At 43.7% G+C, this 24,393-nt stretch overlaps 1 protein-coding gene across 2 annotated transcripts; it reads right to left on the minus strand.

Annotated features, from left to right (window-relative positions):
• Positions 1-24,374, minus strand: SDR16C5 (short chain dehydrogenase/reductase family 16C member 5). Of its 2 annotated transcripts, XM_058528734.1 has the most exons (8): positions 24,277-24,359; positions 21,273-21,434; positions 20,282-20,628; positions 9,207-9,338; positions 5,808-5,907; positions 3,599-3,743; positions 2,805-2,930; positions 1-311 (listed from the first exon to the last, which is right to left on the minus strand). In XM_058528734.1, the coding sequence occupies exons 3-8, from the start codon at positions 20,612-20,614 to the stop codon at positions 218-220; spliced, it is 930 nt and encodes a 309-aa protein (XP_058384717.1). In that variant the 5' UTR covers positions 20,615-20,628; positions 21,273-21,434; positions 24,277-24,359; the 3' UTR covers positions 1-217. The 2 variants fall into 2 exon arrangements, with proteins under 2 accessions (XP_058384717.1, XP_058384716.1); XM_058528733.1 differs by lacking the exon at positions 21,273-21,434 and having other exon boundaries at positions 24,277-24,374.
• Between the last annotated feature and the right edge of the window lie 19 nt (positions 24,375-24,393).

Consider the following 24,393-nt stretch of genomic DNA (forward strand, 5'->3'; position numbering starts at 1 on the left):
AAAATGGGCTGTTTTTTTATTTAAAAAAAACTCAGCAAAAAAGCAGATAGCAACATTATTTTTAAAGGCATTGGTTGAAAATACTAGTCCAGACAGCATAATAAGAATGGTACTTGTAGTCTCCAGATATATTCTTTTGGACAAAAATAGGTTTCTTCATTGAAATAAGCATTATGTGATACTGGGTATCACACGACATCAGGCACAGAGCTGATCTTTAGTCTTGCTTCTTGTGGCCAAGGAAGCCATCCATTAGAGTAAAGCCGCCCAAATATTCAGTCAACAGCAGTGCCGCCTTGAGGGGCATGAAACTAAAGAGAACACAAGAGCAAACTTTCTTGGTTATCATTCGTGAAAGCATCTCTACCAGCTCAGCCGGAACGCAGCGTCACTGAGTTGTCTCAGATGAAGTCATTCACACGTGCACACATTAGCGTGTATGCCTTAGGGTCACCCGGGCTTGTCCACTACGGGGGAGGACACTGGCCCAGGGTCTCTATATATCTCTCCTTGCTTTATTTCCATTATTCACTGCACTTCTTATGTTAATTTCCAAAGCTTCGATACTCTGTAATGACTGATAGGAAGCAGTGAAGTCTTGTGGGGTCAGGTGAGCCTGGCGTGAATCCTAGCTCTGTCATTTACAATGCCATCTCAAGCAAGTTACTTAGCTCACGAGCCTCAGTTTCTTCCAGTATAAAAAGAGATCATCACTCTTTCTTTCTGGGACTACTGGGAGGATTAGATGCAGTAGCTCCTCAGACCTTTGGCAAGACCCAACTAAGACTGTTCATCTTCTCCACCCCACTCGCCCCTCCCGACAGAGCACTCTGGCTCCATAGATCCTGACGTCCACACTGCAGAGCAAGAAGAAGCACAGTCAACCTGAGACTTGTCCTGAGCGTGGGGTAAAGAAAAGGACCCGGTGCTTGCCGTCCCTCTGGGGGCACCCCAAGATATCCGGGTGGTTCCGGCCCTCTGCAGCTTCAGGTCTCCGGTCAAATGTTACCTTGTGTTTGAGACCTGCCCTGAGCACCAGACTGAAAATTAAGTCTCAGCTTGCAGCCCTCTCCCTCCCGCTCTGGGACTTCCTTTTCCTGCTGTATCTTTCTTCATAGCACTTCTGACCACCCAGCATACCTTTCCTGTTTCTGTACTTTTTTGTTTGTTTGTTCTTTGCCATCTCCACCCCCCACCACCAAGAAGATAATTTCCACGAGGGCAGGGACTGTTGTCTCTCTCATTCTTTCCTGTAACCTCAGATCCTAGGACAGTCAGCAATGCATGCACACAGTAGGTGCTCTCTAATGCTTATTGAATGAATATTTGAAGGAGTGTGTAATGTAATCCCCTTCACTGAACTTCTTCATGTTTCCAAATCCTTCTCAGGAGCTATGTAGATCTCTCTTAAACCAGGGCCTGGAACTAATATCCTGTAAAAGTAAATATAACCTCAATAATTATTCAAAAATACTAGAAAAACTAAGTCCCATGTTCTTTACAATTGGCATTACTATACTGCAAACCTTTATCTATTAGGCAAGAGGTAGTGAGCACACACACTGCCCAATAAATAGTGCATGACACTCACTAATCTACAAGCTGTAACAAGCATTAGCTTCTATGTGGTAAATGAGGAAACTGGGCGAGAGTAGAGGGTGTGCTCAGAGCCACAGACTTAGTAACAGCAGGATTACAACCCCAGATTTCAAACTGCTTGTCAAGACCCTTTGCCCTGCCCCACACAGCCTCAGTCAGCCATATCACTGCTGTGCTAGGTGAAGCCTGGCGAAGTGAAAGGATGTAAGAATGATTTTGGTTCACCATACAGAGGAGATACAATTAGCTAAAGAAAGAAGCTATTTCCTTATGCAGGAAGGGCAATGGCTGCTAGCCACACGGTGGACTTGAGGCCTGATACCTGTTTCAAATAACTGAAGAATTGTTGTCAAGAGGAATGGAATTACTCACAGTGTTAGAGGGCAAAGCTAGCACCAGTGGAAGTTAAAATGAGACAGGTTTCAACTCAACAGAGGGGAGTGGTTTAATAATTAAATATGCTTCCTTGCAAGGCAGAAAACCTGCTTGGGGAAGTATTAGACGAGGGGGAAGTATTAGGTGACCTGTCACAGTCTAGGGAATGAACTGACACAGTGGGATCAGCAAGTGCGTCAGCAATTCAGAATTTCTGAACCTGGGTCAAATGTTCACAAACTGCAGCTGATGAGTCTCAGCAGTGAAACCCAATGGAGAGCAGAGAAGGATGGGCAAAGACACTCTCTTGTGCTTTTAAGAGGTGGTTATCTTTTCAGTTTTTTTTCCCCGTAGTTCTTTAACCATCTTATAGTTCAAATTTATCATTACCATTACCTATTACCAGTTTTACCTGTACCACAAATTCCTGAAACATTTGGCTTACTGTCTGGCGTTGACTTTGGGCCCTGTACTCGAGGAACTATGGACACATATCTGTTTCAATATGACTATTCTATTCTGAGCACAAGAAAAAGTGCCTCTCCTAAAAAAACAAAATCATTTCAATCTGTCCACAGATCATTCAGTAAAGCCACTTCTTTTTGACAATAATGCAATCCTAAGAAGACTGGAAGGATCCAACTCCATTTCCTACACTCATGGGAGGCGCTGCAATGATGCAAATTTGAGATTGTGTCAGCAAATGCGCACAATGAAGAGAGCAAAATTCATTCATTTAACGGATATTTTTTAAGTGGTTCCTCCTGGTAGGATCTAGAATAAGTTGTTGATTGGCACATTAGAGAAATAATAGAAGCTGATATTCTTACCTTTTTAAAAACATCATGAAATACAAAAACCTTGGGATATACAAGTACAGTTTTTCTTGCAGGATGGCATCTACTATCTTTCTGACGGCATATTCTGGTTCCAGAATCGGTAACAGAGTAGGACACCTGGGGACAAAAAACCCCCAATTAACAAATTAGTAAAAACAATTCTTACAAACTAGGGATAAGACGGTTGTAAGAGATTATCATTTATTCGCTTCCTTCCCTTCCAGATTTGACCGATTTCTATATTTATTCCCTTATCAACATGGTAATAACATAACTAGAATTTGAAATGGAGAGTGATGATTCTAATTAATACAGTGATGTTACAATATACATGTATGTGAAACCATATTAAACAAATGGTCTAAATAATGTAAAGCAAGTCTTTGAAAACTAACTGCCTGTCATCTCTCTGAGATGCAGACTTGGGCATTTGTGCCCCTTCAATGATTTCCAGTCCTTCTGTGGAATCAGGGAAGAGGGCAGAGTGGAGCTGGGTGGCAGAGAAAGGATGTGACCAGGAGCGCCGAGGAGACAGATGAGCAGATCCGGGCTGCAGTGTGGCTACGGGTGGACACAGCCTTGATTAACCATTCACATTAAACTCAGTATCTTAAACACAAACACATCTGAGGACAAAAGAAATTCTGAAACCATTTATAAATCAGGCTGAATCCTAGAAAAATGTCTTTTTAAGCAACTTTAAAAAACAGATAAAGAACAAAATAAAATAGATGGCCAATCACTTTTAAAAATGTAGTTTCTTCGAAATCAAAGGACATACTTACCCAGTAGTACAACCTTCAAACATTCCAGTTTTTATTAAAAATGGGCACACAATAGTGGTTTTGATCCCCGTTTGTTTCCGGACAAATGTTTCTACGAATACAGATTCAGCAAATCCAAAGGCTGCAAATTTACTTGCACAATAATCTGAAAAAGACAAACAATGCTAATGTATATTCTAAAGCCTTTAAATGGCATTACATGAAGTTTTCTTCAAAACACTCATACCAACAGGGAATGGGCCAACAATCTCAGGTTCTTATTTGAATGATCTTGGGCTGCTCCCGCTGCAGGAAGTGAGGAGCCAGTGAGAGGAAGGTGATCAGTCGATAACGACCAAGTGGACTCAGGAGAAGCGGGGCTGCGCGGAGCCTCCTGCGGGTCACACTGCTAGACCCTACTCCACGTTAATGAATGGTCAGACACTGTGCTAGCTATTACATGGGGCACAAGATGTCCAGTCCCCGTCCCAAAGAACTTCAACCCAATCAGGGCAGGAAGACACACAAAAGAAGAAATAAAATAATAAGTGATGGAGGAATCGCGGCAGGAGAGGTCAGTGTGGGTTGTGACACTCCTATCAAGTTTTCTTCCAACTCTAAGCCTTTCTTCCACTTCCAGAAGAAAAACAAAGGACTCAGTAGCTTCAACTCAACATCTGAAATATCTTGCAAATGCAGGGGCCTGGAAAGTGGCATTTATGTCAGTTTTGAGATTTCTGTCTTCAATCCCACTCATTTCAAGTAAACACCTGAATAGCCAATTTGCCGAATGGACAAGTTTGGAGAAGAAAAGGCATTAAGGTAGACTTATTCTTTCCTTCACCTCACACAATCAAAGAGGCATACTTACTTCTCTGTTGAGAAGCAGCTACTACAACTGGCAAGAACCAGGCTACAAGTGCCAGGCATGGGGTTGTTGGGCCCTGCTCTGCCCAAGACAGTGGGTAAGATGTTAGAGGGAGGCAAGGGGGGTGAGGGGGTCCTGAGCCCCTCAACCCCTGAGATTCGGATGAGCAGATATGGCCCAGGACCCAAGGAATCTGCATTCTAAATAGCACCCCTAGTGGTTCTGATGCAGAGGAGCCGAGACTTACACGGTGGGAATTACAAAAGGTTTACATTTTACTAAGGTTTTTTTCACTTAGGTGACCTGGGGGTGAGAGAGTCTTGTATCTGAAGATAGAGATATTATGTCAGAAAAAGGATTAATAGGAGCTGTAAATACACCTGTATCATTTCAAATTTCCATGATTTATCAGACATATAAGAAAGAGGTAATAATAAGAGCTGATGAATTCTAAGAAGGATAGAGGCAGGGAAGTCCAGGATACAGGGAGACGTGTACAGACTGGTCATATTTTGGGTGACTGGTGGTTTTGAAAAACCTAACCATGAAACTGAGATGAACTGTGTTTAGACCAGTGTTATGAATCTTGAACTGTGCTGCTCAGCTCAAAAGCATTGCGAAGTACTGAATCGGCAAGCCGGCCCATCTGTTATCCGAGTGCTGCAGCTAGGGTTTCTGATGGATGAATGTCAGGGGTCTGTGTAAGCCAGGACACAGGGCGTTTGCTCCAAGGGACACCCTGGTAGGTAAGGACAAGATTTCCGCTCTGCCTAGGGCCAGCTCCTGAGTTGGGCTGCCTTCACCAAGGATCTTGGTGTATCTCTTTGCCCCCTCCCCACTGCTAACGTCAAGTCAGTTGCAAGGGAGATGGAAATGACAACCACTTCCTGTAAGTCTTTAACCAGTGGAAAAGCAAAGAAGTTAATTTTAGGTTTCTTGGGGTAGAGAAACTTTCTCCAAACTCACAAAACAGGGAGACCACTTACCTGAAAATTCAGAAGGCACAGTAGTCCTTCTTACAATCCTGATAACAGTGCCAGGTGAATTGTGGAGGATGGTGACTGTGCTAATCTCTTGTGTAAAAAATTTATCAGTAAAGTTTCTCTCTTTCTCTTTTTTTAAACCCAGGGGATTGCATAAGACCTAATGATTCCAAAGTGCATACTGCAACTTCATCTATGTATATCCAATAGGCAGTTTTGCTGCACAATGAAGTTTTCAATCACTTACCTCATTAAATGTACTTCTTAATTTATTACCCTTTACCATTAGTACATCAAGTCAATGCTGATTATTCAGAGCTATAACATAAGTTAAAGTTATAAGACATTTTGCAATTGTAAAATATTACATTTCTCTTACCTGCCAGTCCATTTGCTCCAATTAATCCAGCCAAACTTGAAATGCAAACCAAATGTCCATGGTTACTAGCAATCATAGCAGGTAGAAAGGCTTTATAAGTCTAAGAAGAGCAAAGTAAAATTTTTAACATTTTATACCATATTTCATACTTTTCTCAGATGTTTACATGACCATTGTGATTAAAAAAATTTGGGGGGGGGCCAGCCCAGCAGCGTAGTGTTTAAGTTCGGTGCGCTCTGCTTTGGTGGCCCAGGTTTGGATCCCAGGCATGGACCTACACCACTTGTTGGCGGCCACGCCGTGGTGGCAATCAACATACAAAATAGAGGAAGATTGGCACAGATGTTAGCTCAGGGACCATCTTCCTCAAGCAAGAAGAGGAAGGTTGGCAACAGATGTTAGCTCAGGGTGAATCTTCCTCAGCAAAAAAAAAAAAAAAAAAACAAAACCATTTTTTAAGCTCAGAAAAATACCTGAAGGCACCGGGATATAAAAACTTAAACATCTGGAAGTAATCATCTTAACTTGTTTAACTTGTTAAATCAATATTTTCCTGATAACAATTCCAGTAGTATTAAAAATAATTTATTCAGACATATTTTGCTCATATTTGACTTTAAAAAACACAATATTAAGACAATAATTGAAGCAGTATAGGAAAATCTTAGTTGTGGCACTCACAATCCAGAAAGGAAAGGATATGATTATTTAGACTATAATCAAGGATATGATCATTTAGATTTATATTGCCTTTTTTTCCTCCTTGGATCACATTTGGATTTCACATTTTTCTGAACATTGCTCACAGGACATGTTCCTGTTGGCTTCAGTTTAAAAATATTAGTTTGTTTTTAAACTCATGTCTACTTCTTTGAGTAACGGTTTATTTTTATTCCTTGTCATAAAAAAGAGTATCTGTTAGACAAAGCGGACATATACTGGGTCTCAGTCTATAGAACACCTTCACCTTCGATGTGGGATCTGGAGAAAGAAGGTAAAGGAGAGAGAAATGAGCTTTGGGAGAAGATGTATTCTGCAACAAAGAAATAATTAATCAAATATGAATAACTGCATACTTATATGACAAATTTATATTTCGTATTTATTCTGAAATATGAATAATAATGATGTAATAAAATTTTATATATTGAGGTGTATGGGGAAGCCATTCTTTTTTTGTTGAGGAAGATTAGCCCTGAGCTAATATCTGTTGCTAATCTTCCTCTTTTTGCTTGAGGAAGACTGGCCCTGAGCTAACATCTGTGCTCATCTTCTCCTATGTTGTATGTGGGTCACCGCCACAGCACAGTGGATGAGTGGTGTAGGTCTGTGCCCAGGAACCAAACCTGGGCTGCTGAAGCAGAGAGTGCCGAACTTAACCACTAGGCCACGGGGCCAGACCCAAGCCATTCTTTTTTAAACCTGATTTGGCCTAAATTTTATTTAAATCAAAGAAGCCTGACTTATAGTCTGTCAAACATTCACTGTACATTTGTTTTAATCATTATCCCCAAGTAAAGAATGTCCTCTTTGAAGATAAGAATTGATGTTTCCCTTCTTATGACACCAGTACTTTTTGAAGGTAAGTTGCCCTTCCCATGATGCCAGGGTCATGTTGATCTGCTGTGTATGTGCTAATCTGTAACAGAACATCTCCTTGAATCCTTGAAAGAATGAGTCCCTGTTGTGCTTGATGTATGTCTTTTTGTTTGGAAATGGTATATAATGGTGCTGAAAACCACTCTTTTTCAGAGTACTTTGTTCCTTTGCAAAGGCTGCATTCCCAGGCGATAGTCTTCAGCTTGGCTGGAATAAACCTCTTTGCTATAGAATGATAATTGATTATTTGCATTGACAATATGAATAAATATGAGAAAAGGGATCTCTTATAAAACTCAAATAACCTGTTTGTCTGCATTGCAATAAGTTTCAAAGAGAAACTAGCACATAGAGAGAGGTAGAAAATCAAAGCCAGCAAATAGTGCAGTATAATAAAAACACCCTGAGTTTCCACGGCCTGTGGTGAGTCGCCTCCCTTCTCTGTGTGGATACTCCTCTTGGGAGCCTGGTCACTATGAGCTCTCTGATCCACTAGCAATTAAGTGCCTAGTCCATGCAGGGGCTCAAAAAATGTATGTGAACTTGCCCAGAAGGAGCATATAGGATGAGAGGAGGCGAGGGGATGACAGGGGCCAGGGAAATGCCAGCAGTTCAGCAACAACTAGAAGAGAGGAAAAGAAGAGAATGAGGAGACAATGGAGAATGCAGAAAAATAGAGGTGGGAAAAGAACACAAAAGCTACGGGTGTGGAGACCTTTAAGGAGACCATGTCTTCATCCTGACCATATATGCTAATGAAGGAGACAGACATTTGGGACAAGACAATAGAAATCACTTGCAGTAGTTCCTAAAGGAACATGGTGGCCACATAGTTCTGAATCTTTCCATCTTTTTCCTGAAAACTAGACAGAATACCAAGAATGCCACTGGCACCATTACACTTTTGGTGAAACTAGGGGACAGAAAATCTACAAACTCCAAATAACATTTAAAAGCCGCCAAAGGAGAGCTGGGTGGGGCATCCATCTAGAGAGGTGTGAGGAGAATGGAGGGGGATCTCAGAAATCTCCAGCAAATACTCACTCCCAGAAAGAGAGCTTGCCCAGGGAGGGACGAGCTGTGAGCAGGGTGGAATGAAAAGGGCCCAAGAGCGGGGAGAGGCAGAACGGGGGCAGGGGCATGGCTTGGGGAGGCCTGGCACGACAGGTCCCAGCAAAGGCCGGGAAAATGCAACGTCTGAAAGTGGGCACATCACCTTGGAAGTCAGGGGCTGTGCCCCGAATGTCTGTAGCACATAGTCACCAGGGCGACTAGTAGAAACCCTCCTTTCCCCGGTTAGGTACTGAGTAGGGTGACTGGACATCTTGGTTTGCCCAGACAAGACCTGATGAATGCTTGCTTATTAACAATGCCTCCTTTCACCTTCAAAAGAGTCCCAGCTTAGGCAAATGATAAGGTCACCCTGGTCGTGTCTAAGTGTGGCCACTTGCTGTGCAGCCTTGAGCAAATCTTTTAACTTATATGATCCCTTATCTCACTGAGCTGTTTTAAGGATTATACATGAGGTGCTTAGGATAGTACCCGACATAGGCTGGCCATCAATAAATGACAGTATGACCACGAGGACAGTTGTGTCTTTGTAGGATTCCCTGAGCAGAGGCCCTGGGAGGTGTAGGTTAAGTTGGATCAGGAGAGGATGACTAGGTAGACCAGGACAAGTCTAAACTCGAGAAGTCTGTGCTTTATTTAGAGGCTAATACCACTGCAAGAGAACAAGAGGAAGGTCCTTCTAAATGTCAGAGTAACTTTATATTTATTATGAGAAGAAAAAATAATTACCCATAAATGTGCTTTGAAATTCACATCGAAAGACTTTTCCATAAGCTCATCTGGGCAGTCGAGGAAGTTTTTGCCAGTTACGATTCCGGCATTGTTGATGAGGATGGAAACATCGCCAACTTCTTTTTTAACCTGAATTGAATAATAAGAACAGCATCACCAATGTAGTAATTCCTTATATGATCTAGGTTTGATTTTGCCATAGTTTTTATCCTTGTTAACTTAGGTTGAGTTTACGCACTCTAAAAACAAAGTATGTTTTATTTCCTTTGCTGAGATTACAGTGCACCAGTGATCCACGTCTGATGCTTTTCATCTCATTTCTTCCCCTTCTTATGATGGTGCCAACACTGCAGTGCTGCTTTCCTTCTGCAGTGAGAGCTATTCTGACACTCAGCGATTAGTAATTTTGTTCTATGCTATATAACTAGTGCATCATTTTAATAATTGTAATTGGATATAAGAGATTATATCCGCGTCATAAATTGAGACCTGGCACACACTGAGATGAGGGTGGAGTAGGGAGTGAACGCAGGAACTATGATATTCATATACATGTTTTAAACACACAGCGTAGCTCAGAACCTGTCCGTCCTGTTTTCATCAACTGTCTGGTGTGGAAATTAATGAACAGAAACCTCACTAAATTGGAGTCGGGAGGCCAAAAGGGGAGCTCTCATGCCCTAGGTTGATAGCAGAGCCCAACAGGAAGAAGAAAGACTTCCTCTTCTTGACCAGCAAGAAGCTCAGCCAATGAGAGGCTGTCACAGCTCAGCCAATGAAAAGTCACTACACTACACTACACTACTATTGTCTTCGTTGACAACAGCCCTCGTAACTTCCTCTTCCCCTCTGTAAAAGAGCTTCTCCTCCCCTTGTGCTTCAGGACTTGCAGGTGGCTTGCCATGGTTGCAGACTCCGAACTGTACTTTTTTGCTGATCTCAAATGAATCCATTTTTGCTGGAGAAATAACTAGCTGTCTATTTGTCTAAGGTCAACACTTAGGTGGCCTGTAAGGGGCTCAAGAGAAGACTCCTGAAGACTCTGAGGCTGGTGAGCAAACAGGTGTGGTACCCACAACAGGGCCCATTGACCTCTCTGCTTTTCTTACTGACCTTAAACTTTGAGGGTAAGTCTTTCTCCTGGATCCGACCCTCTGCCTTGTGTGGGTTTGAAGCTCTCCAGGTTTTCTTATCTATTTTAAGGCTTCTTCCTTTTCTGGTTAAGGCCTTGTTTGTCTGTGAGTACTCAGGTGGCACTTCAGCCTGACCCTGTTAATCAGGCTGTTCCTTGGCACTGTGGTAGCCTTCGGTCTGATTCCTTTTGGAACTGGACTGTTGCTACTATAACTGTGCTGGCCTTCAATCCAACTTTGGGATGGTTCGTTGGAACCATGCCGGTCCAGCCTTTGGCCTGACTCCCTTGGGAGCAGACTGTTCCTTGAAGATGCGGTGATCCATCTTGGGTCCGATTCCATTTGGAACCAGACTGTTCTTGGGAACCGCGTTGATTTGACCTTCAGTCTACCTTACTGAAATCAGACTGTTCTATTGGAACTGGCTGGTGTTAAGCCCGCAGGTTTGAACTGTTCAAGCTGTTTGAGCTGTTTAGGCTGTTTGAGAATTATTCCTTTGGTCTAAAAAAACACCCTAAGAAATGAGATCCCAGTTATCTAAATATTTTGAGGGTACCCCTCGCCCCTACAGAGATCCAAGCCGATTTTATGTTGAAAAACTGTGGTCATTCCTCAAACGCATTTCTAACTAAACGGACTGACTTAAGCAAAAGTAATTTGGAATAACAACGGCCAATACGGGAAACTTCTCAACTCCCCAAACTTATTTTTGTTAAAACTAAATTGGACAACCCTAGCTCTGTAATTTCCAAAACTGAATGGAACGCCTATATCTATTGTTATTTTGAGGCTTCCAAACATTATTAGGAGTCTAAAATTGCCCCTTAAATTTTAAGATTAACTGAGGCAAACAAATGATTAAAGAAAGATAAAATGGCTTCTGAAGCCTCATGTTCCCCTTCCTCGGTTTCTTCATCTCAGGCTCCAGCTCTGGGGCCATCTTCCTCCTTCCTTTCTATACAGTTTACACTTCCTCTATATCCTCAGTCACCCCAGACTAACTCTCTCACTGAACTTCCTCTTTTCCCTGAACCTCTCGCACTACCTCTTCCTCCAAACCTATCAGAACCTGTCCCTTTAAAATTAAGACTTCTGAGGATCCAAAGGTTAAATAAACCCTTTATTTCTTATACTCCCTGGACTAAAGCTGAACTGCAAGCCAGTCAAAGATTTTCCCAAAGACCCTTGAAGATCCTCACAAATTTGCTGAACAATTTAGTATAGTCATTGAACCTGGTTTCTTATCAACCTGGTTTCTCTGACTTATATCAGCTAGTTCATATGCTTGTCAGTGAAGGCCAGGCCCACTGGATGAAAACTGCTAATTGAGAAAATCCTAAAAGGTCTCTAGAATTACAGCCAGGAGACCAACCCTCGCACCTGTTGTATGATCAGGCTCAGGGAATCGCCAGACAACTTCACTGGGCAATTCCTAGGGCTTTCTCAAAGCCTGTTGATTGGGAACAAAATTGAGGCTTGTGCACAAAAACCTGATGAACCTGTTTATGACTGTTATAATCAACTCCAGACTGTTTTCAAAGAAAATTCTGGTCTTCCTTCAGATGTTGATTCTACCCAGGTAGCTTCTAACTCTGTGTTCATTAATGGGCTGAACCAGGACATTTTCCTTCTAGTAAAAAGGACCAGGATGGAGTGGCAAACTACTTCCACTCCAGATTTAGTTAATCTGGGAAACCAACTCTCACACTCTAGAGCAGTCACCTAAGGAAAGACGGCTAAAATTCTCAATCTTCAACTCCAGCAAATGAAGGCCCCTAAACCAATCTAAAATTCTCCTAGTTTCTGCTATTACTGCAAAGAACCAGGATATTGAAAAAGAGATTGTTACAAATTTAAATACTTCAGGTGCCTTCAGCCCTCTAACCTTTCCAATGTCCTACAAATTCCCAATGACAGGGCTCTGAGGAACTACAGGGGCTCTTCCCAATCCTCCCTCTGAATCCGCTTGGAGAAACATTTCTCCAGATTGAAGATGAGTCTCTTTCTGTCCTAAGTGACACTGGAGCCACATTCTCAGTGCTCAACCCCACTACTATAAAGCAGCCCCTGCCTTCGAGTTCTAAAACAGTTCAAGTAGTGGGGATCTCTAATAAACCTCAACAGGTTCCTGTCTCTGAACCTATTCCCTTTTGTTTAGGCCCTTTGAGAACACAGACCTTTATCTCCTAGGTCCCTTCACCCCCTATTCATTTATTAGGCTGAGACTTCTTGGAAAAGTATCATGCCGGAATTTCTTTCTCCCGAAAGGAAGAAATAATTCTAGAACTTGACAGTAGTTATCAAAATGGCCAACCAGGTGAATTAAATGATCATTTGACATCTTTTATTTGCTCCGCCACTGACGGTACTAGAGCTGATTCTGGAGACACTGATCATTCGTCCCTATTGAATCAGCTACCACCCTCCTTATGGGCAAAATCTGCAACTGATATATTGGCAAAATTCACAGTGCTCCTCCCAACAAGATTCAAATCAATTCCTCAAAACCTCCCCCTGGAATTAATCAGTACCCTATAAGTAAAGAAGCCCTTCAAGATATAAAGCCCATAATAGAGGATTACAAGGCTCAAGGCCTTATTATCCCTTGTACTAGCCCCTGTAACACTGCTATTTTACCTGTGAGAAAACCCAAGGGCCAAAGGCAGAGGTTTGTCCAGGACCTCCCAGCAATAAACAACATTATTATCCCTCCCTCCCGCTGTTCCTAACCCTCATACACTACTAACATCCATTCCCACTGGGAGTAAATTCTTTATGGTAATTGACTTATGTAGTGCATTCTTGAGCATTCCAGTTGATGAGGCTAGTGTCAATACCTTTCTGCCTTCACTTCGGAAGGAAAACAATTCACCTGGACAGTCATGACTCAAGGTTTTACTGAGAGCTTTTCTTAGTTCTCACAAATCCTGAAGGCTGATCTGGATGATATAAATTCCCTAGGGGTTCTACTTTGCTGCAATATGTGGATGATTTGCTTCTTTGCTCTCCCTCCCAACTCTCGTCATAGGAAGACAGTGTCCACTTGCTAAAGCTTTTAGCCTTAAAGGGACATAAAGTCACCAAGGAGAAATTGCAGTTTGCCCAAACTCAGGTTCAATGTTTAAGGCATCTGATATCATAACAAGGGCTACATCTAGATCCAGATAGGCTTCATGGTGTCCTAAGTTTCCCCAAACCAAAAACCAAGTGCCAGCTGCAAGGTTTTCTTGGGCTAGTTGGTTATTTGCCGAAATTGGATTCCAAATTTCTCTCTTATGGTCAATCCTCTGTATGTTTTATTAAAGAACAACAGCCCCGATTCAATTTTATGGGAAGAACAGGAAGACATAGCCTTTAAGGCCTTAAAGGAGAGTTTGATGAACCCACCTGCCCTTGGACATCCCAATAATCAGATTCCCTTTTTCCTTTTTGTGTATGAAAAGGAAGGGAATGTCCTTGGGGTACTCATTCAAAAACACAGGGACCACCATCGGCATATAGGGTATTACACCAGCAACTGGACTCTGTGGCACAGGGATACCCCCATGCCTTAGAGCCATTACTGCCATGGCCCTTTTGGTTAAGGCCACCAAGAAAATTGTTGTGGGATCCTCTTTAACCATTATTGTACCTCATGCAGTAGAAGCCCTCCTGAATTCTCATCACACTCAACATATTTCAGCCAGCTGCCTCACCTCCTATGAAATCCTTTTGTTAATTGCTCCTTACATAACTCTTTTACATTGTAATAACCTTAACCCTGCTACTCTTTTCCCCTCCATTACCCATGAAGCCCCTCATGACTGCTTAACGCTGATGGATCACCTCCTAACGATGATCTGCAGGAAACTCCTTTGGGTAACGCTCACTTCTCATGGTTTACTGATGGTTCTTATTTAAAAGGTGCCGATGGCAAATACTGTCCTGGGTGTGCTCTTGCATATCCTTTTGATATCGCTGAGGCAGCACCTTTACCTATGGCTACTTCAGGCCAACAGGCTGAATTATATGCTCTTACGTGGGCTTGTACTTTAGCCAAGGGCAAAACTGTCAACATTCAGACCAATAGTAGATATATATTTAGAGTAGCTCATGATTTTGGAATGTTCTGAGAGCAATGTGGTTTCCTTACTTCCAGTGGAAATAAAAGTGGCTCCTATGTTCAGGAATTATTGGATGCTATACTTCTACCTGCTGCTTTAGCTATTATTAAGATCTGGGGCATTCTAAAATTGACTCTCTAGAAGCTAAGGGAAATCGCCTTGCTGACACTTCTGCAAGGAATGCAGCTCTTAAAGGAACCAACAATAGTCAAATCTCTGACATGGTCCAAAGGGATATTTCCTCAAATGATAAAAACTGGCTAAAAATTAGAAAAACTGGCTAAAGTAGCCTGACAACTGGCCTCATAAAAGGAGAGACAAGATTGGAAATTCAACAACTGTTGGTTTGATAAAAAGAGAAAACTCTGGTTTGGACCAAATAACAAGGCAGTCCTACTGAAGACCCTAAACTTCCCACTCCTAACCACTGTACATGCATTAAACCATTGGTCTACTGACAGAATGATAGCATTCATGAATCAATATTGGTTGGGAAATATTAACAAGGCCACAAAAAGTGCCTACCTCACTAGTCCCACCCGTCCAAAATACAACCCAGGGAAGCCTGTTCATACGGCTCCCAGAGATTTTAAACTGCCTAATGGACCATTCAAGGTTTGGCAAATGGATTTCATACAACTTCCCCTGTCTCATGGATATAAATATGTTTTAGTCATGGTTTGTATGTTTTGTCACTGGACTGAAACCTTCCATTGAAGACAGGCTACTGCCTCTTCTGTGGCTAAAGTCCTTTTGGAAAGTATTATCCTTACCTGGCGAACTCCTCTCAAACTTCATAGTAATCTAGGAACACATTTTACTTCAATAAGTCTGTGCTGGTTGGCCGGTTTTACACTTTGACTGAACTTACCACCCTTAATCATCTGGTTTAGCCAAACACACTGATGACATTATTAAGACTCAATGGCAAAATTTGTAGTGACCCTCCAAATACCTTGGCCAAAAGCATTGCTGTTGGTCCTTCTAAGTCTCAGATCCACCCCCTTTGGAACTCATAAATTCTTACCCTTTGAGATAGTCACAGGACACCCAATGCACTTGGCTCCTGCCTCTTTTGATCCACAGCTGATAAAAGGATATGTACTCCAATATTGCAAAGGCCCAATTGCTTCTATTAAAAATAACCATATTTTAGTAGAGCAATCTTTTCACAGTGTGCTCCAGGAAGACGAAGATGTTAAGCAACACACTTTGCAACCCACAGATTTCATCTATTGGAAAAGACACCTCCAGAAGAACTCTCCTGAACCTCGCTGGAGAGGCCCCTATCAGGTACTGCTAACTAACCCATGTGCCACAAAACTCCAGGAAATAGATTCTTGAATTCACATGACACACCTAAAGAAAGCACCAAATCCTGACTGGACCTGCACACCATCTGGTGACCTGAAAGTAAAGATGTTCTGCAATTGAAGCAGATGACATCTGATGAAACAGCTTTCCCAAGATGTCCAGACCAGGCTTGTTGGAAGTTGGTCTGCTAAACCTTTGACGATAACATAACGCTTTAGATGATCTCTAATTCCTATGATCTTGATAACATACGGACTTTAGAAAAGAAAAATGCCTGAGAGTTCTCCCTCCTACCACTCCTCGTTATTCAAATTTGGCCACAATAGGTTTCCAATCTGTGGACTTTCCCTCCGATGTGGGACACAACAGCTAGGAAAGGTCCTTTCTGGCATTGAGAAACAAAAGGCTCCTGAAACTGGAAAAACCTGACTCTTGATTAGTAATGCTTTCAGAGAAAGATCTTGATCAAAAGGGGAAAATGGGGAAATTAATAAACAGAAAGCTCATTAAATTGGAGTTGGGAAGCCAAAAGGGGGAGCTCTCAAGTCAATAGCAGAGCCCAACAGGAAGAAGAAAGACTTCCTCTTCTTGACCAGCAAGAAGCTCAGCCAGTGACAGACTGTCACAACTCAGCCAATGAAGAGCCCCTACACCTCGGACTCTGTTTACAACAGCCCTCCCAACTTCCTCCTCCCCTCTATAGAAGAGTTTCTCCTCCCTTGCTGCTCTGGGACTTGCACGTGGCTCACCATGGTTGCAGACCCTGAAGTGCAATTCTTTGCTGATCCTGAATGAACCTGTTTTTGCTAGAGAAATAACTGTCTATTTGTTTATGGGCAACACTCGTTTTCTCCTCTGTACCACACACTTTTAGGCATAACATGAGGGAGTGAAGGGAGAATCAGAGTAGGCCCTGTTTGCTGCTGTAACACTGGCCGGAGTAGGTACTCAGTAACTTTTATTTAAGAAATAAAAATTCTGGATGTGACATTGGAGCCTTCCCTTCTATCAAATCTTTAGCGTGTAACCCAGGCTATGTCAGAAATGAGCACAGATTTTCCAGGACCGACGACAGGAGACAGTGCTGTCCCTTTGTTCCTCTTTGTGTTTTGAATTTCATTACAGTAATCTATCACACAGCAGGGGCCCTGTCCCCAAAATAATAGGGAACCACTAGTTGCAGTTACCATATACTGCACAGGAGGCTCACAGCAGTACCACTTACATCTCTAGCTGTGTGTGTACGTGTGTACGTGTCTGCATGGTATGTGTGTGTGTGTGTGTGCACCTGCCTGTATGGATGGTGCAGTTTGGTACAGTAGAGGACATATTACTGAAGCCAGGTGAAAGCTTCCACTTTTCTCATGTGCTGTTGTGGAACGCCTGGGTCCCATCAACGAAGCTGACATGTGTTAAGTATTTACTAGCCAATTAGATCTGTAGCCTTGAGAAAATCGAGGATGAAATAGAGACTAAGGAGACTTCATATTTTATGTTAGAGTTTTCAGATAAAAGCACTGGAAACAATCCAACTTAAAGTCTGATTTGAAGAGTGGTTAAAATATTTAGTCAAATCCAAATTGAACGAAGGTCAAGGCTAGAAACAAGCAGGTAAGCCCTACCTGAGGCAAAATCAAAAGCCAGATAAGGATGTGGGCTGGAAGCCAGCACCAGCATAGAGGCTGCTGTCCTAGGTCAGAGCCAGGGATGGCAAGGCTAGAAGTTACATCTAGGAGAAATCACCAGGTACATGTATTCGACCACCACCTCTCATATGAATAAAGAAAGCATGTTATCATGCACTCCATAATGTGAGCATCAGACTTTAATTTCAAAGTAGGCACCTAGGGTTTTATTATCCATGCATCTTTGCAGAATACAAAAATTCAGGATTTTTCACGTGAATAGTCTTCCCTCATATTATCTATTTTGTAAATAGGGTTATCTTTTTCAAAGGCTTATCTTGCTCCAAAGTCTACTTTTTTCCTTTAAATTAAGCATGGAAAGGTATCAAGAGCGTTCAGCCTCTGCTACATTAGGGAGAAAAGGGATTAGGTTTAACTGTATGTGACTTAACTATATCTTTAACTATTGCTGACCAATAATAACACAATAAAACGTTCATCCTTGAGATGAGAGTAAGCTTGTTGGTATTGTGCTGTTTTATAAGGGGCCCAAGGGTAATCTCTGAGGGAGAATGCAACAGATTCTAGTTTTGAACTAATTTTCCTTTCTAGCGTTCATTATTATCCTTATTGTAAGAATGTGACAACAGTCTGTTCAAGGCCAGATGACAACTCTAGAAAGACTCACATATAAGCCGTGCCCGCCTGCCAGCAGGGATTTCTCCATGAACATCCACGCTATGAAAATGAGAATCTGCAGGAAGGCCATGCATGTCAGCTTCTGGCCCTGAACAGCCCAGGATGGCTGATGCGAATTTCCCAACCACTACTTATTAGTAGGCAACAGAGGAAGGTCACTTCTACCAGTGACCACGTGGTTTAAAAGATGAAAAAATCCTGAAATTAGACCTTGGACATCAGGAACCAGCAAAAAACCTTAAGAAATTTTCACAGATACTACAAATAAAAGTGTTGTTTATCTTTTTTCATTTTCTTTTTTTTTGCTGTTGAACCACTGCCGTCAATTAGAGGTATGCTAAGCAAAATCAGTTCTGATTTGGCTTGTCTAAGGGATCACAGTCATTAAACGTATAGTTGGGACATTTCTACATGCCACATCAAGGATGAGTGACAACTAGATAACTCCATCTGCTCTTGTGTTTGTTGTTCAAAATAACCTCTCATCCAGGATACCAAGTGGCAAGGCTGGCCTTTCTCAACTTAGTGCTATGATCTACGGACACAAGCTTTCAAAGTACTTGGGGTCTGTGGAGATAAAACCATGTCACACCACCCTGAAAATTTTCACCTTGATCACTCCACTATGGGAGCTGCTTAAAATCCTCTGGTCCCTTCCCTCTCTCCAGAATAAGAAGCGGAAATGGTTGGTTTATAAGGATGGAGAGTAGTTAGCTTCCCCTGAAGAGCATATAATTAATTCTCTCCAAGACCCAAAAGTAAGAAAGGCTGAATAAGCTAGTAATATGCTATGTTTGACCATTTCTGAAGCTAAGCATCTTGGGCAGAACTAAATCACAGCTATGGGGAAGAGGGAGGCAATTTATAGAGCGCCTTATATTAGCTTGCTCAGTATCTGAGGGTCGTTAGTGTTTGAACACGAATGAGTGACTGCTTAAGAGTGGCCAGAGCAGTGGTTTGTAGTCAGGGAAGTCAACGTGCCAGGGAATCAGTGCTTCAAGTGCAAAGAGCTGAGTTTGTGAGGTCGGCTACAGCAGACACAACCGCACTTTGAAGGGTGGTCCCACGTAAGCCCATGCTAGCTTGTCAGGTTTGGGTCTCCAGACTGTACCAGGCAGCCTGTGATTGGAGACGGTAGTAAGAGATGTGTAAAATGTAAAGACAAACTTAAACAAAAGTTACACACTCAACCGCCAGTGACCTGCAAACCTTTCCACTAGAAAGTGAGGTGGGAAGTAGCAAGGGGATTTGAGTTAGAGCCTAGAAGCTGTTTGTGCAAGAACTTTCCAAGGTGACTGGGCTGCTTGTTGGAGGCTGGTCTGGTTCCTTCCTTCTCACCAAACTGGGGAATTCTGGGTGCCACAGAAAAAGTGGCCCAGGAGAGTGATGTGTGGAGTAGTCACGCCAACATGAGGACAGAGAAATCCTTATGAAGGAAAGGAGACGGCCATCAAACAAGCATGTGCCTCTACGAACAAAGAAAATCCCTACTATTGGCATATTGGAGCTGTGGTTTCCTGCAAGTGTTCTTTACATGTGCATCTCATCACCCAAGGAGCAACTGCAGTTAAGAGTCCTTGGGATGAATAAAATATTCTGATTTTCTTATGAATGCTTAAGAGAAATACACATTCAAATGAGAGGCATTGTGGTGGGGTGGAAATAGCTGGATTTCAAGTCAGACTAAATACGGGTTCAAATCCTGTCATGCGCTAGCTCTGTGACCCTGAGTAGGTTATTTAACATCTCTGTGTGTCAGTTTCTTTATCCTCGAAGAAGGGTGCTACCACCTACCTCTTGTACGGTACTAGGGGCCAGCACAGCCAGCAGAGCGTGGTGGTTAGAGCACGTACTCGGAGTCAACAGACTGAAGTCCAGCTGCAGCTGGGCTACTTATTAGCTACGTTTCTCAGGTAAGTGACCTACCTGCCCTAAGTCTCAGTTTCTTTCTTTGTGAAGTGGAGATAATAACGGGCTATTCTTTACAGCATTATGATATAATACAGGGTGCTTAGCATGGTGTATTGCATACAGTGAGAACTCAAGAATCCTAATTCCTACTCCCCAAGATTTTTTAAATTAAAGACATGTTGGAGACATGCAAATTGGCACTGAGAAAGGGAAATAGACAAAGAAACTGATATATGTCAAAGGATTTACATGGAGTTCTTGCCACCCAGTAAGCACCCAAGATTTACCTGATCGGCCACTCTATACACTTCCTCTCTTCGACTGCAATCACAGGTATAGGCATAAACTCTTGTGGCTCCAGCTTCCCGAGCCATCTTGCACGTCTCCTCATTCCCCTCCTTGCTGATATCCCAGAGAACGAGCACAGATCCAAGGTGGGCAAAGCTGAGGGCTAAGAGCCTTCCGAGTCCGCTCCCAGCGCCTGTTACGAGTACGATCTCACCAGCTACGTCCTTCCGTGGCTTTGGGATTAAGGCAAAAACCATAGCCTCCAGAAGAGCAAACACTGATTTTCCTAAGAAAATGAACAACTTCTTTGCTGAGTTCAGGTCAGGAGCCATATTCTGGCTGACACCTATAAACAAAGATAAATTCATATAGACCTAGGTGTCCATTCTTCTGAGCTTACATTCTGCATGGAGCTCATACTTTCTGAAATAGTGAAAGAAACTGAGAAGCATGATTTAAACATCTCTCCTCGTTGCAGACTCGAACGTAGAGGCGAGGGGGAACTCACAGGGAATGTATCTCGGCCAACTTTCATTCACAGCACCAAGCTCGACACACATCTGCACGCCGGCTGAGCACTGTATGTGACAGAAATGGCCATTAACCCGGAACTGTAACCACATCCAAATTTAACCCAAAAGAGAAGTTCATTATTTTTCACAGTTAACCCTTCTTCATAACACTCACGAGTCCTGTTGGTTGGTTTTATGTTCAAAGTCTTGACCATATCATAATATTTATGATATAACTGCTACCTTTCTGGTTTTATTTTTGTCTCCTTTTAGCTTTGTGTTTTCTAACTTGCACTGTTATTCTTTAATTTTGTGTCACTATTTAAAATCTGAGATTTAAGAGGAAAATGTAAAATCCTGTTTGTATAACGTACTTGAAGAGGAGTAATTAGACGTTCTAAACCTTTTCTGACGCATTAGCTGTCAGCACGGGATACCCCTCCCCCAGGCTCTGTTGTCCCCATGCCACATCACTTACCACTCGGCCTTGTGATTGTAGCACGTCGGTTAGAGATAGACCTGGATTTCTGTCCTGCCCTGGCCCTGCCTAGCTGTGAAACCTGGGGCAGGCTGTGTAGCCTCTCTGAGCCTCGGTCTCTGAGGAGATGAGTCTCTACTGGTCCTGTGGCACAGGATGGTTCTGCAGATGAAATAAGAACGCGTGTTCCATGCTTGACCACAATACTGGCTCACAGTAAGTGCTTTACAAACATTACCACGTTTCTCAGATTCATACTGCTGCACACCAACAAGACACCCAATAGTTTTGCTGGATGAATAAAAGGCTTCCCCTTGACAAACTTATACAGGGCTCAATGCTTACGTCCTGCTATCAGTTACTCACACTTTAGTGAGAAAGAATGTATAAGATGCTTTACTAACAACCAGTCGAGAAAGAAGGGAAGGTCTTATTTCCTCCAGGATGAGAAGAGAAAACATGTTTAGCAGAGGGCATACTGTGCTGGGGATGCGGGGCTTCCCTGAATGGGGTGTGCAATTGAGAGGCACAGACGAGGGCAGGAAATGTTCTTCATTAAAGAGCAGCAGGTCTTCACTTACTGTGCAGTTTGCTGAGGACAGACTAGTTAGTATTAATGCCTACGGGTGGATAGATCATCTACAGGAGGGCTTGGAGCATGGGCAAACTCTTAGGAAACAGTTGTTACCTAAATTGTTGTTTCTTGGTTCATTTTAGAGATGGGACTGAGGATCAGAAAGAAAATGTATGTGGTTTCTCCAAGGTACCTATGCTAGTTAGTGCAGGGCCAGGTGAGTTCATTTATTATATTTATTGAGCACCGGTGCTGTGCAGGTGTGAGGCTGGGCACCGGGGGCTGAGGGGGTGGGTGGCCTCCCACAATCTCTGCCTGGTGAGCTAAGGATCTAGTTGAGGAGACAGACATTAAATGAATCAACACAACATTACAAACCGTAGTATTATAAAGAAAAGTGCAGAGTGCTATAAAGAGTAGACAGGAGATCTGATTGAGATTGGGGTCGGGGAGGAAGCAACAGGAGAGATTTGCTGGGAAGCGACATTTGAGTGGAAATCCAAAGGATGAATGGTGAGAAGTAGAGAGGTCTGGGAGGAGCTTGCCCAGCAGAGGGACAGCAGAGTTTGAGCTTTGAGGTAGGTTTGACCTGCGTGTCCAGGACTGTCAAGGGAATAAGAATGCTAGGGGGGGCATGGACGTTCTGGTCAAACAAAGAGTGTCTTCTGCTGTGCAGCACTGGGTTTCCCCATGCTTTGGATGAAATGGGCCTCAAACTCTGCCACCTTTGCTCGGATTTATTTTCACAGAGTAGCTTTTGGATGATTGATGGGGCCTCCAGGCCCCGCAGAACTTGGAAAGAAGGTGCTCTGAAGGGCAAATGCGGGTATTCAGACTATTATTTTAAACACATCGTCATGGGGTATGTACCTACAGACCCGCAAGGATGAGGGTCAGACTTCCCACAGTGATGTGACACCCTGGGCGCCCTCCTTGAGCAGCAGCTTGGGCACTGCCTGCACTCCTTCCATGAGAAAACCCAGACCAGGCCACCCAGACCCCTTTTCAGGCACACCACTGTGTCAGTCTATGCCAGAAGGACAGAGGCCTTCTTCTCTCCTCTCCTTCCAGCACCATGTGGGTGGCTGGAAGTCTCACCACTGACCTGGGTAACATGAAATTCTTAATGCCAGGGGTTCTAGACTTTAGTACTCCACTGTCTCAACGTTGTCATGATGCAAGACCTAGAACAAGTATGTTGTTTATCCTTGTCTCGGCAAATGCTTACTAGGTTCTTAAGAACTTGGCATCCTGAGGTCTTCCTGCTTTGGGGTTTAGGGTGTCTGCTGGGTACCTGCACAGGTAATGAGACCTAGACATTAAAGTTTGAGATGGAATTTTGGATCTGCCACTGACTTTTCCACACTCTTGGTAAAAATTATTTCATCTCTTGTGCCTCAGTTTCCTCCTCTAAATAGGGGGGTTCTACTAGTATGTACCAGTACTTACAGAATCGGGGAGCCGTGGAAGTTAAATGAGTTAACACAGGTCAAGTATTAAGGAGTGTTATATGGTCACTATTACCACATATGAAACTACTGAGAAAACTGGAAGAAAAAGGTCCTCATTGCTCTGCACACAGCCCTCTCCAGGATGCTTGGGGTGGGGGTGGGGCAAGAAGAGATGGGTTGGATTTCAGCGCCTGCCAGGTTACACATCATCTCCCCCTGCGCTCCCAATTCCCATAACGTGGAGGCCTTGCCAGAACAGTGCCAGGCACATAACGACAGCAAAATAAATATTAGCTAGAGCTAGGACTGGTGCTCCTGCTAGCATATGAATTAATAATCCGTGGCTAAACCAATGAAAGACGGTTCAAGTATCCTTACAAACAAAAATAAATGTAAGGCTCAGTCTTACTGTATAGACTCTTCCTTAGGAAGTTATGGAGCATATTAAATTTAATCAGGCTGAAGACTTCTTTGGCGTCTCCATCCCACGGCCTAGCCACTTAATCTACAAGCTGAACTAACTTGGTGCAATGTAAACAGGTGACGTCAGCTTCCCAGGCCAGCGCGTGGCAGCAAGTTTACCCTGGTGGGGGGGCCGGTATGGGGCACGGGGTGCATTGGGGGCGGTGGGAAGGGAGAAGTAGATGCATTGAGCAGCAGAGAGCAGGGCGCCTGAGCAGAAGGGACCAAAGAAGAAGAGGGGACCAGGGAGGCTCCAGCTCTGCTCCGGGCTGGGGAGGGAGGCTAGCAGGTCACCCCCGGGCGGTTCGGGCTCGGCGGCCGCCGGGACGCTGCAGCCCGGCGCGGCGCCCTCTCGGGCTCGCCGCCCGCGCTCCTCGGCGCCGCTACCGCGCGTTAACGCCCGCGGCGGCCGGCCCGCACCACCCGGGCCGCTGCGGGCTGGCGGGGCGCGGACCCGCCGGCGCCACCTCCTCCCGGAAGTCCTGCGCAGCCGCCGGCCGGGGCCCCAGCCACTCACCCCGACACGCTGCCCCCGCCGCCTGCCGAGAAGCCGGCCTCGTCCGCCCAGGGCGCCGCGTCACTGGCTCGCGGCTGGGCGAGGCCCGGGATTTATCCCCGCGCCGGCTCCAGACCG

This window comes from Diceros bicornis, chromosome 33 (genome assembly GCF_020826845.1).
Source record: "Diceros bicornis minor isolate mBicDic1 chromosome 33, mDicBic1.mat.cur, whole genome shotgun sequence".
NCBI classification, from domain to species: domain Eukaryota; kingdom Metazoa; phylum Chordata; class Mammalia; order Perissodactyla; family Rhinocerotidae; genus Diceros; species Diceros bicornis.

What these genes read in the sequence shown, in the direction of transcription:
- SDR16C5 (XM_058528733.1), bottom strand. Translation starts at nt 20,614, where the DNA reads ATGGCTCCTGACCTGAACTCAGCAAAGAAGTTGTTCATTTTCTTAGGA. An exon ending in ATTTCAAAGCACATTTATGG is followed by an intron (nt 5,908 to 9,206) that starts GTAATTATTTTT and finishes TGCTCTTCTTAG; the next exon opens with ACTTATAAAGCCTTTCTACC. An exon ending in TTCATGATGTTTTTAAAAAG is followed by an intron (nt 312 to 2,804) that starts GTAAGAATATCA and finishes TGTTCTCTTTAG; the next exon opens with TTTCATGCCCCTCAAGGCGG.